Consider the following 18,177-nt stretch of genomic DNA (forward strand, 5'->3'; position numbering starts at 1 on the left):
GTAAAAATACAGAAGAACATACATATACCAGGGAGTTATTTTGATTGAGTAATAGGGTGGGCAAAGGAGGAAGGAATGGACTCAAAGGAAGGCTAATCCCATTTATGTCACTTGTGTGCCTTGGATGGAACGCACCCTTCCCATTCCTCATTTTTCACTCCTGTTTCCTACTAGGAAGCATGGTAGTCTTTGGAGATGCTCTAGGGCATTGTGATCCCTCCAGATGACTTGTGTACTTAATTATCAGTCTCTTATCAGAAGGGGGAATTATGACATGTGAAAGTACCTTTCCGTTGTAAAATGTTCTATTTCTCTCCCTTTTTAGGATTTAATGAAGATACTTCGCAAGGAAGCAGATTTGAAACAAATACAAACTCTAGTACAAGGAACTCATACAAGACTCAAATATTCTCAGAGTGAACTAGAGATGATTAAAAAGAAACAACTTGCTGCTTTTTACCGGGTAATATGGGCTTATAGAAAACTTGGTGGAGATGAGAAGCAGGACCGAGAATTTGAGGAATTACATTTATATAGCATCATGTAGTTTTTACACTTTAACTCATGATTGAGGTTATATTCTAGTTTATTTTTGTGGTTGTTAATCTTGACATATAGCCTTACCTGCATTTACTTTGTCTCATGGATTCCCTTTTTATTCTAAAACATATCTTCACTTTTTTGTTTTGCTTCACCGTATAAAGGTAAAATAATTATGCTAAAAAGAAATCTTTCTCTTCTGTGATTAGGAACAATCTCAACTACAAAGTGAACTACTAAATATTGAGTCTCAATGTACTATGTTGAGTGAAGGAATCAAAGAACGGCAACAAAGAATTGAAGAATTTCAAGAAAAGATAGATAAGGTCATGAGTGGTGTATTTGTTACTGGTTGACATGTAAAATATAGTTCTAGCCCAGATACCAAATTTGGGACTTCTTGAATATATGCTAAAGCAGTTTGATAAGTGCTTGATTTTATTTGTTTGCCTGATGAGTTTCTTTGTGTCTTTGGAGAACCACTGTTGCCCCTCTTAAGAGATAATGACCAGTGCATAGTTATTCTCTTCTGTTCTCCAGCATCTCCTTGCCCATTGTAAAAATTATATAGCACCTTTCATCTCCCACTGTCCTTAACAACAGAAAGAAAGAACTTTTCAGGTTATCTTTTAAAGGTACTTATTCCCTCAGTAATTATTTCTTGAACATGTATTATATGTACCAGGCACAGTGCTTGGCTCTGAGGCAACAAAGATTTGGTCATCTAACCTCTGCTGATAAAAATGACAGCAACTTTATGGCTTAATCTATTCTGCTGTTGATCCTAATCCTTAGAAAGTTGTCTGTCCCACCATCACTTAATAATTTCCAGCCATTGCTTTAGTTCTACCTTATATCACAGAATTTGAAACCACACTTCTGTTGTTCCTTAATTATCTCTTTTCCAGCTTAAGTACCCCTATTACTTTAATCATGTACATTTCCCATGGATTTAAGAGTAGCTCTGGCAACCATCTTCTGGGTGCTCTGTTGTTTCTCAATGCTCAGAACAAAGTATAATGTCAAAATACTGTCTGACCTGTACAGAGTACTGTGGGACTCAACACATAGAACTATAACTTTCCATAATTTTGATTATCTAGTTATGTAAATTGTAACCTACCACTGCCATCAATCATATCCCATTTATATTTAATTTATATTCAACTAAAATCTGAAAGTTTTTTAACATGTCCTGCTGTTTAAAACAGGCCTTTCTTATCCTATAATTGTATATAAATGCAGGGCTTTAAAAATATTGAAGTTAGATGTTGTTTTGTTGGATTTGGCTCATTCTAGTTCTTCCAAATCTTTCTGAGTCTTAATTCTATGCTCTAGTCCTCTTGGTTTCTATTGCCTCAGACTCTATAATATTACTCATATCTAAAGAATATTTTATTTATTTATGTAGAATGTTATATTATGGTGTGGCTAATGTAAAGGAAATAGTTCTAATTTTGTTCCCAATACTTCAAAAAGCCAAAACAGTTATTAAGGCCAGTTATGAGCTTTCTTATTTAGATTTTAGAGTAAGAAAGTTGAAAATAGATGGGTGTAGTTTGAGGAATTAAGAAAAAAAAAAAGCACTGGTTCCTCAGAGTACAATAATGCTTTTCAGACTAGTTTTTGACCTTGTAATACAGGGAATTCTTGGTAGGAGGAATTTAGGTTTAAGCATTGTATACTTTCTTAAAATTATTAAACCAGTTGTTTTGAAATAATTTAAAAGGTTGAAGATGAGATTTTCCAACACTTTTGTGAAGAAATTGGTGTAGAAAATATTCGTGAGTTTGAGAAGAAACATGTTAAACAGCAACAAGAAATTGATCAGAAAAGGTATTTCTATTAGAAGATGTTAGTAAGCAACTTACACATATATAAATGTAACTATTCTTTCTTTTTTTTTTTTTTAAGATTTATCTGTTTTAGAGGGAGAGAGTAGAGCAGAGGGGCAGAAGGAAAAAATCTTTAAGCAGATTCCCTGCTGAGTGCAGCAGAACCCAGTGTGTGGCTTGATCTCATGACCCATGAGATCATGACCTGAGCCAAAACCAAGAGTCCAACACTTAATTGATTGAGTCACCCAGGCACCCCTGTAATTATTATTTTTTAATTTAAGGAAATCATATCTGGGTGAGTCTTCATTTCAGTTCATCAAGAAATAGCTAGTAAATATTGATATTCTTATAAAGAGATATAATTCTTTTATTCCATAATTTTTAAAGAGAGAAAGCATAAATATACAAAATAAGAGAATGGGGACATAATTACACATATAGTAGTTATTTTTTTTAAAGTCAAACATAATTTATTACTCTTTAAATATCTCTGTGAATAAAATTGATAATCTTCAAGAAAAAACATATTCTTAAAATAGAAAAATCTAAGGAGGCCAATTACCATAGGAAAAGAAAGTAAAAAAGCTTCCGACTCAGCATTCCCTTCCCAGATTCACCAGGGACATATGGTTTCACAAATGAATCATCCCAGCAAACTTCAAAGGCACAAGTAACTTCAACATTTAAACAAATGTTTGATATTTAAGCTGCTTCATAGTATAGAAGAGGAAGAGAAACACCTTTTTATGAAATGAACCTAATATTTAATAGTATTGATGCAAAAATCCAAAAAAGGCATGTACACATAGAATAAGAAACTCTAAATTATTCCTACCTATAAATAACCAAATAAAATAAGGTTACGCAGGAACCAGCAGTGCAACAACACAGCAAAACAATAATACATTGTTATCTAGGGTAGACTTCATTCCAGAAATAAAAGGGTGGTTCAATATCAGGAATTATTGCTGTAATTTGCCATATTAATGATCAAAGAAGAAAAATCATGCGAACAACTCTAGAGAAGATGAAGTTACTTGACAGAATTCAGCATCCATTCTTGATTTAAAGTTAAAAATGTGAGTAGATATCTGTGATATGAGAAAATACACCTTATTCTAAATCAGCATCATGTTTTCATTAGAGCAACACTGGAAAACACTAGAAGTGTTCCTAGCAAAGTTAGAACGGAGAAGAACATTCTGTATCACCACTGTTACCTAATACTCTTCTAGAAATCCTAGTCCATAGAGTTAGACAAGAAATATAAATAAGATATAAACAAACATTTACAAAAGAGGAAATAAAACTTCTACTATTTGCAGGCTATGATATATATCTAGAAATTTCTAGGAAACAAATTAGAAACTGAAACTTCTAGAAAACTGTTAGAAAAAAAGAATTCAGTAATGTGGCTAGAATCAAACATTAATATGAAAACTTTAAAAATTAATATAAAAGTTTAAAAATTTATAGACTTCCTTTATTAAAAACTACCGGGGAGACAATATGTAGGGAGAAAATGTCTCAATTATCTAAGAGATGAAAAAGGTAAAATACTTAGTACTTAAGAAGACATTTACTAAATGTGAAAGTATATAAAGAAACTTTCAGGGATGCCCAGCATGCAATACTTGATCTTAGGATCGTGAGTTCAAGCCTCACGTTGAGGGTAAAGTTTACCTAAAAAAATTTTAATAAAAAAAGAAACTTTTAAACAGAACAGAGAAATAATAACCTTGAATTTAAAAATGCATATTTTTTCATAGGAAGACTCAATATTATAAAGAAGTTGATTCTCCCTAATTTAATCTCTAATTTACATATATCTCAATACATATATGGACAAAGTTTTTTTACTAGATAAGCTAATTCTAGAGTTCACGTTCAGAACTAGCTAAGAAAAATCTGAAAAAGGTAGTGAGAAAGGACTAGAACCTCAGATTTTAAAACTGTATAAAGTTGGATTAATTAAAATCTTGAGATGCTTGTTCACAAATGGAGTCCAGAAATATACTCAGATCTATAAGGGAAATTAGAGTTAACATAAAGCTGGCATTTTATATCAGTGGAGAAAAAAAATATACTTTTCAGTAAATGTTAGGATACATCTATTTGCAACCTGGAAAAAAACCTATTTGGATCCTTGTCTCATTCCTTAGACTCAGATTAATGCCAGCTGAATCAAAGATTTCAATAAATTAAATGAAGGCATAAAAATACTAGAGTGAGTCATAAGAGAATTTTTAAAAATAATCTCAGATCAGGGAAGGTCTTTGAGTATGACATAAATGCTGGAAGCCATAAAAGAAAAGATAAAATGCAAATGTATAGAAATAACATGTTTTGCATGGCAACGGCACCATGAAGAAAATCGAGACAAATGACATTCTGGGGGAAAATACACATAACACATGTGTTTAGAGATCGTTAAGAGTGGTTGCCTCTGAGGAGACTGAGAGATTGGGATAGGGGTATTTTACTTTTTGTGTGTTTTTACATCTCTTTAACTTTGTACCACATCCATGTATTATCTATTTGAATATAATTGCATTAGCATTATAACTATAAATTCTTAATTTGGGATTAAGTGAGATTAATTATTAATTAATTAATTTGAGATTAACAGTGATGATGACAAGGTTATGTTATAGTTCAAAGGACAGTCCCTTTTGCCCAAGACAGTCATTTTATATTTAAAAGGAGTCAAAGTTATGCAGAAATAGGAACAAAGCATTTATGACTGCAGATTATTTAAGATCTAGACTTTACTGTACTTCTACTCATCAAGATGGTTGGTGTATTTTGTAATAAGCACTTCTCTTATTTTGTTTTTATTGATACATAGTTGGCATACATCACTGTTTAAGATGTACAGCATAATGCTTTGACTTACATGTATTGTAAAATGATTACTGTATAAGTTTAGTTAACACTTATCATCTCATATAGATACAAAAAACAAATCTAATTTTTATTTTTACCTGTGTTTTTACTTTTTACTTTATTCCCAATATAGTTAACATACAGTGTTATATTAATTTCAGGTATACAATATAGTGCTTGAGCAGTTCATATGTTATGCCATGCTCGTTAAGATAACTATACTCTTAATCCCCTTTACCTATTTCACACTTCCCGCAACTCACCTACCCTGTGGTAACTATTTGTTCTCTATTGTTAAGAGTCTGTTTTTTGGTTGGTCTCTCTTTTTTTTTCCTCCTTTGTTCATTTGTTTTGTTTCTTTAATTCCATAGAGGAGTGAAATCATATGGTATTTGTCTTTCTCTGACTGATTTATTGTACTTAGCATATACTCTCTAGCTTCATGCATGTTGTTGCAAATGGTAAGATTTCATCCTTTTTATGGCTGAATAATAATCCCATTATATATATACTGGAATATACATATATCACATCTTCCTTATCCATTCATCAAATTTTTAAAAGGTTTTATTTATTTATTCATGAGAGACACACAGAGAGAGAGGCAGAGACACAGGCAGAGGGAGAAGCAGGCTCCATGCAGGGAGCCCGATGTGGGACGCGTTCCCGGGACTCCAGGATCACGCCCTGGGCGGAAGGCAGGCGCTCAACCGCTGAGCCACCCAGGCGTCCCTATCCATTCATCAATTGATGGACATTTGGGCTGCTTCCATAGTTTGGCTATTTGTTGATAATGCTGCTGTAAACATAGGGGTGCATGTATCCCTTTGAATTAATGTTTTCATATTCTTGGGGTAAATACCCAGTAGTAGTGTGATTGCTGGATTGTAGGGTAGTTCTATTTTTAACTTTTTGAGGAACCTCTATTCTATTTTCCACAGTGGCTGCACCAGTTTGTATTCCTACCAAAAGTTCATGAGAGTTCCCCATTCTCTGCATCTTCACCAACATCTTTTGTTTCTTATGTTTTGATTTTAGCTATTCTGACAGGTGTGAGGTAATATCTCACTGTGACTTGTATTTTCCTGATGATGAGTGATGCTGAGCATCTTTTCAGTGTCTGTTAGCCATCTGTATGTCTTCTTTGGAGAAATAACTGTTCATGTCTTCTGCCTATTTTTTATTTTATTTTTTAAGATTATTTGAGAAAGAGAGAGCATAAGGGAGGGTAAGGGAGCAGAGGAAAAGGGAGCAGACTCCCCACTTAGCAGGGAGCCCAATATGGGGCTCCATCCCAGGATCTGAGATCATGACCTGAGCTGAAGGCAGGTGCTTGACCCACTGAGCCACCCAGGTGACCCTGCCCATTTTTAATTGGATTATTTGATTTGGGGGTGTTGAGCTGTATACGTTTTTTATATATTTTAGATACTACTCTATTAGATATGTCATTTGCAAATAACTTCTTCCATCTAGTAAGTCATCTTTTAGTTTTGTTGATTGTTTCCTTTGATGTGCAGGTTTTTATTCTGATGTAATCCCGATTAGTTTATTTTTGCTTTTCTTCCCCTTGCCTCAGGGGACCTATCTAGAAAAAGAAGTTGCTATAACCAATGTCAGAGACATTACCACCTGTCCTGAATTCTATGATTTTTATGGTTTCAGGTCTCATTTTTGGTCCTTAATTCATTTTGAGTTTCTTCTTTGTGTATGGCGAAAGAAAGTGGGCTGGTTTTTTTCTTTTGCACATAGCTGTCCAGTTTTCCCAACACGATCTGTTGAAGAGTCTGTCTTTTTCCCATTGTGTATTCATGCCTCCTTTGTTGAAGATTTATTGTGGGTTTATTTCTTGTATTTCTGTCTTGTTCTACTGATCTATGTGTCTATTTTTGTGCCAGCACCATACAGTTTTAATTACTACAGTTTTGTAGTATAACCTGAAATCTGGAATTATACTTCCAGTTTTGCTCTGCTTTTTCAGGATGGCTTTGGCTTGTAGGGGTCTTTTGTGGTTCCATACAAATTTCAGGATTGTTTGTTCTAGTTCTGTGAAAAATGCTATTGGTATTTTAATGCTATTGCCTATTTTAATAGGCAATATGTATGCCTCTACATTAAATCTGTAGATTCCTTTGGGTAGTATAGGCATTTTAACAATATTTGTTCTAACCCATGAGCATGGAATGTCTTTCCATTTCTTTGTGTCTTTGATTACTTTCACCAGTGTTTTATAATTTTCAGAATACAGATCTTTCACCTATTTGGTTAAGCTTATTCCTAGGTATTTTATTATTTTTGATATAATTACAAATGGGATCATTCTCTTAATTTCTCTTTCTGCTGCTTCATTGTTAGTACATAGAAATGCAATGGATTTCTGTAGATTGATTTTGTGCCCTGGGACCTTACTGAATTCATTTATCAGCTCTAGTAGTTTTTTGGAGGGTACTTCAGAATTTTTTATATATAGTATCATGTCATCAGCAAGTAGTGAAAGTTTTAATTCTTCATTACCAATTTGGAAGCCTTTTATGTCTCTTTCTCTTCTGATTGCTGTAGCTAGCACCTTCAGTATTATGTTGAATAAAAGTGGCGAGAGTAGACATCCTTGTCTTATTCCTGACATTAGGGGGAAAGCTCTCAGTTTTCCCCCACTCAGTAGTATAATCTTAGCGGTGAGTTTTTCTTTTTATTTATCTAAAGAAGGGGGTCAGGGTGGAGGGGCAGAGAGAGAAGGAGACAGAGAATCTCAGGCAGGCTTCGTGCTTAGCACAGACCCTGATGTGGGGTTCAAGATCATGACCCTGAGATCACAACCCTAAGATCGCTACCTAAGCCAAAGTCAAGAGCTGGTTGTTTAACTGACTGAGCCACTCAGGAGTCCCAACTCTGGGTTTTTCATATAATCAAGTACAATTTTTAAGTACAAAAGTAGTATCTGGGTCTTGGAGAACATAGAAAAAACATTTTTTAAAATCAAATCATTTTCCCATTGTCCGGAAATAAAAGCTGTCACTATTTTGGCCCGTTTCCTTTAATTTTATTCTAATTCTCTCATGGTCCATTCATTCATTCAACACCTATTTACTATAAGCCTTCTATGAGCCAGATACCCTTCTAGCCACTGAGATTACAACAGTGGACAAGGAAGGTCAAGCCTCAAGCCCTTGCCTATTCTATGTCCTTTGCATTTCCATGTACATTTTAGGACGAGCTTTTCAATTACTTTTTTTTTCCTTTTTTTTTTCAATTACTTTTAAAAGTCTACTGGGGTTTTGATTGAGTCTATGTTGAATCTATAAATCAATTTGGGAAGACTTGACATTGAAAAAATACTAATGCACAAACATGGTGTCTGTCTTCACTTACGTAAATCTTAATTTCTCTCATTAGCGTTCTTTAGTATTCAGTGTACAGGTCTTATATTTTGTTGAGTTTATTCTGATTACCTTATATCTTTATGCTATTATAAATAGAATTGCTTTTAATTATCAATTTCAAATAGATTATGGGTAGTATATTGAAATAAGATTGGTGTGATTTTTTTAAAGATTTAATTAATTTATTTATTTAGAGAGGATGGTGTGGGAGGCAGGGAGAGAGAATCTCAAGCAGACTCCATGCTGAGCACAGAGCCCGACTCAGGGCTCAATTTCAGCACCCTGAGATCATGACCTGAACTGAAATCAAGAGTCAGGTACACAACCAACTGAGCCTACCAGGTGCTCCTAAATAAGATTGGTTCTTATAAATTGACCTTGTATCCAGCAATTTTGCTGTACTTACTAGTTGCAGGAGCTCTTTTATAGATTCCTTAGGATTTTTTTTACATAGGTAATTGTATTTCAGTGAAAAGAATTTTATTTCTTCTTTTCCAATTAGTGCACCTTTTATTTCCTTTTTTGTGTTATTGCACTAACTAGGACCTCTGGTACAATGTTGAATAAATAAACGTGGTAAGAGCAAACATCCTGCCTTATTCCCAGTCTTAGAGGTACAGCATTCAGTCTTTCATGGTTAAGCATAGTTTTAACTTTAGGATCCCTTTTAGCAGGTTGAGATAGTTCCTTTTTATTTCTAGTTTGCTGAAATTTTTATGAATAAATAATGAATTTTGTCAAATACTTTTTCTGCCATTTTTTGAGTGATTGCATGGTTGGGGTTTTTTGTTGATGTTTATTAATATGGTAAATTATACTGATTGATGTTAAGCCAACTTTATAACCCAGGATAAACTTCACTCAGTCATATTACACTATTCTTTTCAAAAATTTTTGGATTTGATTTGCTAAAATGTTATTAAGGATATTTGCATCTATGTTCATGACTGTACTCATATATAGTTTTCTTCTCTTGCAATATCTTTATCATGTATTAGGGTATTAGGGTAATGCCACACTCAAAATGAGTCGAGAACTGTTGTCTCTTCTTGTGTTTTCTGGAAGGGATTTTGTGGAATAGGTTACTTCTCTCATAAATATATGGTAAGATTTGCCAGTGAAGCCACTGGAGCCACCCACCTTTTTGGGGAGGTTTTTAGTTACAAATTGAGTTCTCTTTATAGATATAAGGCTATTCAACAATATCTTTTTTTCTTGAGTGAGTTTTGGTAATTTGTATCTTTCAAGGAATTACGTATTTCATCCAGGTTGTCAAATTTATTAACATAAAGTTATTAATATTTGCATTCTATCCTTTTTAATGTCTATAGGATCTGTACTGGTGTCCTTTCTTTTGTTTCTGATTTTCTTCTTGATGCCTAGCTAGTGTCTTCTTTTCTTGATGCCTAGCTAGAGGTATATTAATTTTATTAATTATTGATCCTTTCTAAGAATAGCTCTTGGCTTCATTGGTTTTCTCTGTGGTTTGTCTGTTTCTGTGTTGTTGATTTCTGTTCTTACCTTTATTATTTTCTTCTATTTATTTTGGGTTAATTCTTTTAAACTGTATATATTTTTTAAACTGTATATTTCTTTGGAAGTACTGCTTACATTACATTCCACTACTTCTGGTGTGCCATATTTTCATTTTCATTCCATTCAAAATATTTTCTAATATCTCTTGTGATTTCTTTCAATGACCCATGGGGCATTTAGAAGTGTGTTATTTAATAGATACCTGCTGTTGGTTGGAGTGTTCTTTGAGTGTCCATTAAATCCAATCAGTTGGTGTCACTCAGGTCCTCTCTGTACTTAGTGGTCCTTCTCTGCGTAGTTCAGCAAATACTGAGAGGAGTATTGAGCTTTCCAAATACTTTTTGGACCTGTCAGTTTCTTCTTCCAGTTTTGTGAGTTTGTACTTCATGTATTTTATAGCCTTGTGATTCAGTCCATATGTAATTTGGGATCAGTGTCTTTTTGCTGAATTATCCCTTTATCACTGTGCAATGTCCCTCTCTATCCCTGTCATGGTCTTTTTTCTGAAGTCTACTTGAACTTTGATAGATTTTCTTTGTAAAGAATTATGCCTATTACTGTTTATTGAGTTTCCCATAAAAATCCAACTGGAATTCTGATTGAGATTGCATCGGATTTATAGATTTGGGGAGAACATCTACAAAATATCAAGTCCTCTCACCTAAGAATATAGTATGTCTCTTCATTTATTCTAATCATCTATATCCTTTATTAGAATTTTAAAGGTTTTTTTTTCCATAGAGAACTTGTGTGATCTTAAATTACTTCCTAGAAATTTTATAGATTTTTTTCTCTTATGAGTAGTATTTATTTTTATAATATTTTTCTAATTGGCTTTTACTAGTGTAGAAAAATGCTATCAAATTTTAGATTTACGGGGATCCCTGGGTGGCTCAGCGGTTTAGCGCCTGCCTTCAGCCCAGGGCGCGATCCTGGAGTCCCGGGATCAAGTCCCACATCAGGCTCTCTGCATGGAGCCTGCTTCTCCCTCTGCCTGTGTCTCTGCCTCTCTCTCTCTGTCTTTCATGAATAAATAAATAAAATCTTTAAAAAAAAACCAATTTTAGATTTACATATTATGAGTTTGCTAAAACCTCTTACTCCTTCCAGAAATTTATCCATTATGTATTCTGGGATGCGTTTGACATCTGATTGGAGAGGTGGAGTAGGCAGTTGAATGTATAAGTTAGGAGTTTGTGGGAGAGGTCCTGCCTGGAGGTATAAGTTCTGGGATTGTTTGTATGCCTAGGTAAGATCACCAGGAACCATCAAAGGAGCAGCCAGTGAGGAAACAGGAAAGCTAGAATAGTACAGTGTTCCAGAGCCAACTGAAGAAATGTTTCCCTCATACATAGTCTGCATGTCTGCCTCCTGCAGCAAGAATAAATCCTTTACGGGCTTATTCTTAACCCCTCCTGCAGGCACTGTGTTCAGTGGGTGTCATGCCCACTCGACCACTTTCTCATGGGGTAGCCTTGGGCAAGAAACTTAACTCAGTGCCTTCCTTGTCTGTTCATCCTCCTCATAAACAGGGATAGTGGTATTACCCACTCAGAGAGTCCTGCAACTGAAGTGATTTAATTCATGTAAAAGCAGGTGTGACAGTCTGATACACAGTGGCCTCTCATCGAGTATCACTCTTTGTTTTTATCATTACTGTTCTTATTGTGGTCTTTGTATCAGCAGTATCTAGCACAGTCTCTGATAACAGTTAGTGCTTGAAAATCTGTTAGCAGGGTATGTGAGGGAGAGAGGATGGAAAGGATGAGCTACCATTGGTCTTGGAGTTCTTTATGAGGAGTTTGTGAAGCTTACAAAGTAGGAAGGCACTTGAGGTAGGAACATGCTCTTCAGTTCCCAGGTTTAGAGTTTGTGGGTAATGAGCTGTTTGGAAAGACTGACTAAACGAGAATGAGCACATCAGTTGTAGCTTAAAGAGGAGGGGAGGGGAGCCACAGATAACAAAAGATGGAAGAAACATACATCTATATGCAATGTATGGATTGTGATCCAAACACACCAGTTTTGTTTTGTTTTGTTTTGTTTTGTTTTGTTTTGTTTTGTTTTGTTTTGTATTAATGAGACTCAGGAAATCTGGCAATGAGAGCCATCTAATATTAAGGAGTTTTCATCATTTGTATCTATAGTAGCTTGTGGTTTGTGTTAATGGCCACTTCACATCCAGAGATACAGACTAAAACATTTATGGATGAAGTTACATGATGTCTGAAATGTGCTTCAGACACCTGTGCTGGAGCAGAGTGATGAGTACAGCTATAGATGGAACAGGATTGACTGTGAACTGAATTCATTATAGTATTCTGTCTACTTTTGTATTTTCTTGAAATTTTCCATAATAACAAAAGTAAAGAATTAAAGGATTCTTTGCCACTTGTAATACTTGACTCTATTATACTAGGTTAGAATTTGAGAAACAAAAAACTCGGCTTAATGTTCAACTTGAATATAGTCGCAATCAGCTGAAGAAGAGACTGAGTAAGATCAACACATTAAAAGAAACCATCCAGAAAGGCAGAGAGGAGATTGAGGACCTAAAGCAGGTAACTTGTAACAGGGGGCTGAGGTGACATCACTGAAATGACGACATCCTCCATTGAGTAAATGTGTGTTGAGCTCCTGGTGACAGAAAGGGTGGTGGGCAGATTTGGGAAATACTGGAAGTCAAATCAGCAATTCATGAATTGTTAGATGTTGAAGTGGGAGAGGAGGGCTAGTGGGGATGCCACTGATGACTTTGAGTTCTAGTTTGGGTGATTGATGGACAGAGAAGCAAGTCAAAGGGAGAACATTCTGGGCCTGTGGAGCTTGAGTTGCCTGTGTTGACACCTAGGCAGCGATCTCTGGCAGGTGAAGAGCACGCAATAGCTGGAGGAGTCCAGACTAGTTTATGGGAGTGAATTGAAACTGTATGTGAGTGGTTGAGACTCCCAGGCAGAGCAGTGGACAATGAAGAGCAGTGAGGCAAGAGTGGAACTCTGGAAGGAGTAGTCACAGAGGTTATGAAGATAGACCCAGAAGAGGTGGCATCACAGAAACCCCACCATTCCAGGAAGGAGAAAGTGAGGATGGTTATTGACAACTAAGAGGTCATAGTAGCAAGAACATTTTCATGGGACAATGGGAACAGAAGTCACATGGCAGCAGGCTGTGGAATTAATCCAAGTGAAGGACAAAAGCAGGTAGTCATTACCAATTTCCAAAGTGTAGAACAAGAGTGGGTCACATTCTGAGATAGAGGTTCAAGCAGAACACAGATTTTAAGGGTTAATCCCAGAATCACTGTGCTAGTTTCCTGACAATAAGATGATCTGTTGACCTTATTATTGTAAAAGATGGTGAGTCTACAATGCAAATCATCTTCATTCAGGTTGAAGAAGACTGTCTGCAAATTGTGAATGAACTCATGGCAAAGCGGCAGCAGCTTAAGGACATATTTGTCACTCAGAATGCCAACGCTGAGAAGGTTCAAGCTCAGATTGAAGAAAAACGGAAGAAATTTTTGGCCATTGACAAGTAATTAAGCTTATTACTTTCCAGGACCATAACCAGAGTTTTAGAGAAGTTTACTACCAATTTTGAAATTTATTGTAGGAAGTTTTATTATTTGAATATATACCCTTGGTGCTTTTGGTCCCTTATCACACCTTTCAAGTATTTTCCCTTGGGGGAAAACCAAAGAGGTGGTTAGCTGTTTAGAATGAATAGTTCTCTTTGGCAGATGAAAACATGGACCTGTATGAAGAGCCCCTTACCCTAAACCCCTCTGACACTGTCATACAGGGCCCCTCTCTAGCCCACTGTGCGACAAAGCCTGACGGGACAAGGGTGGGATTTGGAGCCAGCCTGCATCACTGTGTACCCCAGCTTTGCTACTTACATACCATGCCTTCATTTCCTCGTCTAGAAAATAGTAACATGGGGATACTAATAGTGCCTACCTCCCAGGAGAGTTGTAAGGATTAAGTGAGACACTGTTCATATGACACTTAGTAGCTAGCATGTGATAAGCATGTGTGTCTGTCATGATGGGGATGGTGACCCTGGGAATCACCTGGCCCGTTGTACCACAGTGACCTCTACTTTCCTGTATAATTGACACAACTGTATGCAATCACATGAAATGTGCTCTGATTTAGTTGACTCTTGGCATTTCACGGTTTTCCTGTTAGAAGACTTTCAACAGTTCAAGATAGAGTCAGAAAGTTCTTTGTCTAAGATTTTTGAGTGGAATTAAAGTTAATTTACTCTTGAGTTTTTTTCACTCCTGTATTTAAACAGAACTCCATCTCTGTTCATCATTGTATTCTTGAAAACCATATAATTCTTAATTTGTTTTTTTAGTCCTGTTTCTAGGTCTTTAAAATCCTACATTGTTTTAACTGGTAAAACCCTCAAGCCCTCATTTAAGATAGAAGGCATTACATTGATAGTGGCTATAGTAAAAAAAAAAAAAAAAAAAAAAAAAAAGTTCAGACCATTAGATATATAATGACTTAATTGGTAAAATATTTCTCTTATTAAAAGATTGTTTCTTTCATTTTGAGGCTCTAAAGTGTAGAGCTTATATTGAGGGAGAAGTGCAGCTTGAAAAATTATACATGTACATATTTTAAAGTAGGAAACAAAGCTAGCATGATTTTGTTTAAGATTTTATTTATTCATGAGAGACACAGAGAGAGGCAGAGACAGACAGAGGGAGAAGCAGGCTCCCTGCGGGTAGCCCAATGTGGGACTCCATCCCAGGACCCCAGGATCACGACCTGAGCTGAAGGCAGACACTCAACCACTGAGCCACCCAGGTACTCCTAAAGCCAGCCTGATTAAAGTAATTATGTTTATTATTTTAAAATGCTCCCTTGGGTTAACTAACTATATTCATCCTTTCTCAAGAGTGTTAAAGTTTATATTACAAACATCAATGAGGTAATTCCAGATCTTATAGCACTCAAAGGAAAAAAAAATCTTTTTTCCATGTAAGTTTATTTATAACACATTCATTTTTCTTCTTTGGTGCAACTTTACATAAGTAGTAAAATATCACTTTTCATATCGTGTATTTACAGGGAAGTGGGAAAATGGCAAAAAGAAGTTGTAATCATTCAAACTTCTTTGGAACAGAAACGGCTAGAGAAGCATAATCTACTGCTTGATTGCAAAGTTCAAGATATTGAAATAATCCTTTTGTTGGGATCACTGGATGACATCATTGAAGTCGAGGTATTTGGCCACAGGATTTCAGACTAAGTGCAGTTGTGTGGAACTTCATGTGATGCCCTTTGGCTGCTTGGTGAAGCCCCAGCTCTGTGGACACTTCCTCTGGTCCTAAAGCCCCATCAGCAGTGGAGAAGGCATCTCCTTCTAAGGGAAAAAGGGCAGCATGATCATCGTTGCAGAGGGCTGGGCATTTTGTGCAGTTGTCTCATGTGTGTTTTTAATCCACATCCTTTTAGCTCCACAAGATGGGCTGGAGTTTGTTTCCTACACATTAGATACCGGAGAGGAGTCAGAGAACTCAAGCTGTTGGTGTCAGTGACCTTTAGGGGTGATGTTAGGGAAGCTGCTGCTGTGTGCTTTGTAAAGAGCATCTTCCCCTTAGCTCATCCACAAGCTGGTGACAGTAATTGTTTGCCCTGCCTCTTGGGTCATCTCTGGCTCTTTCCTGAGCTTGTTAGTGAGCCTCTTCCCTGGGGTCTCCCTTCCACATCCTCTTCCCCTCTCTGTTCTGCCCCAGCAGTCTCTGTTCCATCCCTCCTCCACTCCAGAAGTGCCCTGAGTCCTTTGGAGTCTTCAGAGTGAAGCATCTATAAAAAACACTTCTTCTCTTGCTGTCATTGACCAGTTCTCATAACCTTATACTCAAAAAGTCTTTGTCTTTTTTCTCAATTGTAGCAGAGAGCCCATTCCAGACAGGAGGTAAGGAAAGGAGAAAACCCTTTCTTGCCCACAAATGACATAAACCTAACTCAGATGGCTTTAAAGGGGGTAAAGGGATACGGCTGGGTAGGGAGGCAGGATAATGATGGGGTGGTCTCATGCCTGACTTAGTCCAGGAATTTGAACACTATCAAGATCTCTTTCTGGCTCAGAATATATTTGCTTTATTCTCCCAAATCGGCTGTCCCCACAAGGCTGCAGTTATAATCACTAGCTCTGACCAGAGGGGAAAAGAGAACTCTCTCCCCTGCTCTCTCTTAGGAAAATCCTGGGGAAAAATTCTGGCTCATTTTGGGTTATGGGTCCACTTTTGTAAGTGCAGAGAAGGGAGGGGTCTATTAACAGCAGAAATGGATGGGAGCAGGAAAACAATAGTTATACTATAGAAGGAAATAGAATATCTGTTTAAAAGGCAATGTAATCTTAGAAGAGGTTACAGAGGAGAGGAGGAAGCAATTTTAATCACTGACCTCGAAGTGAATGTTACTGGTCAAGTATTCGCGCTGCCGCTTTGCTCCTATGGCTTTCCATTAGCAAACCTTCAGAATTGTTCTCCAGCATGCCCCTGTGAATGTGAAATGACTTCTTGATTGTTGAAAGAATGTCATACTCATGGTGGGCTACTTCAGAGCAGGTATGAAAGACCTTAAGCTAGACTAATACTGAATCATCATCTAAGGAGAAAAAGTGATAGTTCTGCTCTACTTTGTGGTGGTCAGGCTACACTGGAATATTGCCTTTACTTTTTAAAGCATAATGTTTCTTAAGAGTAAAGTGTTCAGGATAGTGAAGAGACCCAGAAGTCATGTGCTGGGAAGAGAAGGCCCATCGGGGAATACAGTCATTCTCCTCCATTAGAAGACAATCTATCACAGAGGGATTACCGTTTATTCTTTCTGGTCCCAAGGGGATACAGGGTTGGGAAGTAGAGGCCACAGAGACAGATTTCTTCTCCTAGGGAACTTTGGTCTAGGAAGATGGAGAGCCTTTAGTGGTGAGTCCCCTGACTGGAATTCTGTAAGCACATCCAGTAGTAGCTATGTAACAGGAATTCTGTGCAAGGTGTTCTCTATAAAGCCTCAAATAGAAAAGGCATGAGGTCTAAATTCTTTCTCTCCAAAGGGCTAAATAAGGCTCACTGGGTAGAAATAATTACAATAGTCGTTACAAGAGTAATTGTCTTACCACAATTGGTAAGTGGAACCTAGGATGAGATGTTCAGACAGAGGGTACGTTACCTAGACCTGCCAGGGTTCTTATAGAAGATTCTTCTGTTGTGGGAGAGACTATACTGGATCACTAGCTCTTAATTCATACTGTACACATGGAAGTACCTAAGGATCTTGTCAGAGCATCATGGCCTGGTAGGCCCCAGTAAGGAGTGAGGTGAGAATCCACTGGAGGCCTTGGTAGATGGATGAGGAGAGATCACATTTCATATTACAAAGAAAGGGCTTTGTCTGTGTTTCAGTTGGGAACTGAAGCAGAAAGTACCCAGGCAACAGTTGACATCTATGAGAAAGAAGAAGCCATTGAGATAGACTACAGCTCTCTAAGAGATGATTTGAAGGTAAGTGAAAGATTGGTGTTAGCCCTAACTTACTGTTATTTAAATATACTATGGAATAGTTTTTAGGACATTGAGCATAAGATTAGGGGGGAAAGTAGATTTCCTGATGGTTTTTGAAGAAATAGTATAAATAGGTAGCTTTTTAAAAATGTTTAGATCGGCATTTCTTACTGTGTATTCAGCAGAATATTAGTATCATGAAATTTCTCTCCAAAGAAGAGCTGTGGTCAGCCAGTTTTTTGAAGGGCTGTCTCCTTGGAGATTCACAATGATTATTAGTCTCTGCGGAGTCCTGCAAGACACAGAAGGAGCCACCATACTCCAGCATCCTGGCTGTGGCCCGTCAGCATCCCAGTGTGGCCCCCGCAGTAGAAGACACACCCTTCAAAGTTGTGGGGGCACACCTGGGATCCACTTTCAAGGGCTCTTTAACTGAGCAGCTCCGGCTCTGTGGCACAGGCATCCCTGTAAG

At 36.8% G+C, this 18,177-nt stretch overlaps 1 protein-coding gene and 1 long non-coding RNA gene across 2 annotated transcripts in view; one reads left to right on the forward strand and one right to left on the reverse strand.

Moving 5' to 3' along the window:
- Positions 1-18,177, forward strand: part of SMC1B (structural maintenance of chromosomes 1B) — a 71,412-nt gene that overhangs the window by 43,579 nt on the left and 9,656 nt on the right. The window contains exons 13-19 of the mRNA XM_072843551.1: positions 326-463; positions 750-866; positions 2,270-2,376; positions 12,600-12,741; positions 13,569-13,714; positions 15,265-15,418; positions 17,607-17,705. Of these exons, the coding sequence (XP_072699652.1) occupies positions 326-463; positions 750-866; positions 2,270-2,376; positions 12,600-12,741; positions 13,569-13,714; positions 15,265-15,418; positions 17,607-17,705 (903 nt within the window). The remainder of the gene's footprint in view (positions 1-325; positions 464-749; positions 867-2,269; positions 2,377-12,599; positions 12,742-13,568; positions 13,715-15,264; positions 15,419-17,606; positions 17,706-18,177) is intronic.
- On the reverse strand, positions 15,253-17,292 carry LOC140642670 (uncharacterized). The gene is made up of 3 exons (XR_012039083.1): positions 17,020-17,292; positions 16,606-16,700; positions 15,253-15,559 (listed from the first exon to the last, which is right to left on the reverse strand). It is a non-coding gene; the product is annotated as an uncharacterized lncRNA (long non-coding RNA).

The sequence above is a fragment of the Canis lupus genome, chromosome 11 (assembly GCF_048164855.1).
Source record: "Canis lupus baileyi chromosome 11, mCanLup2.hap1, whole genome shotgun sequence".
NCBI classification, from domain to species: Eukaryota; Metazoa; Chordata; class Mammalia; order Carnivora; family Canidae; genus Canis; species Canis lupus.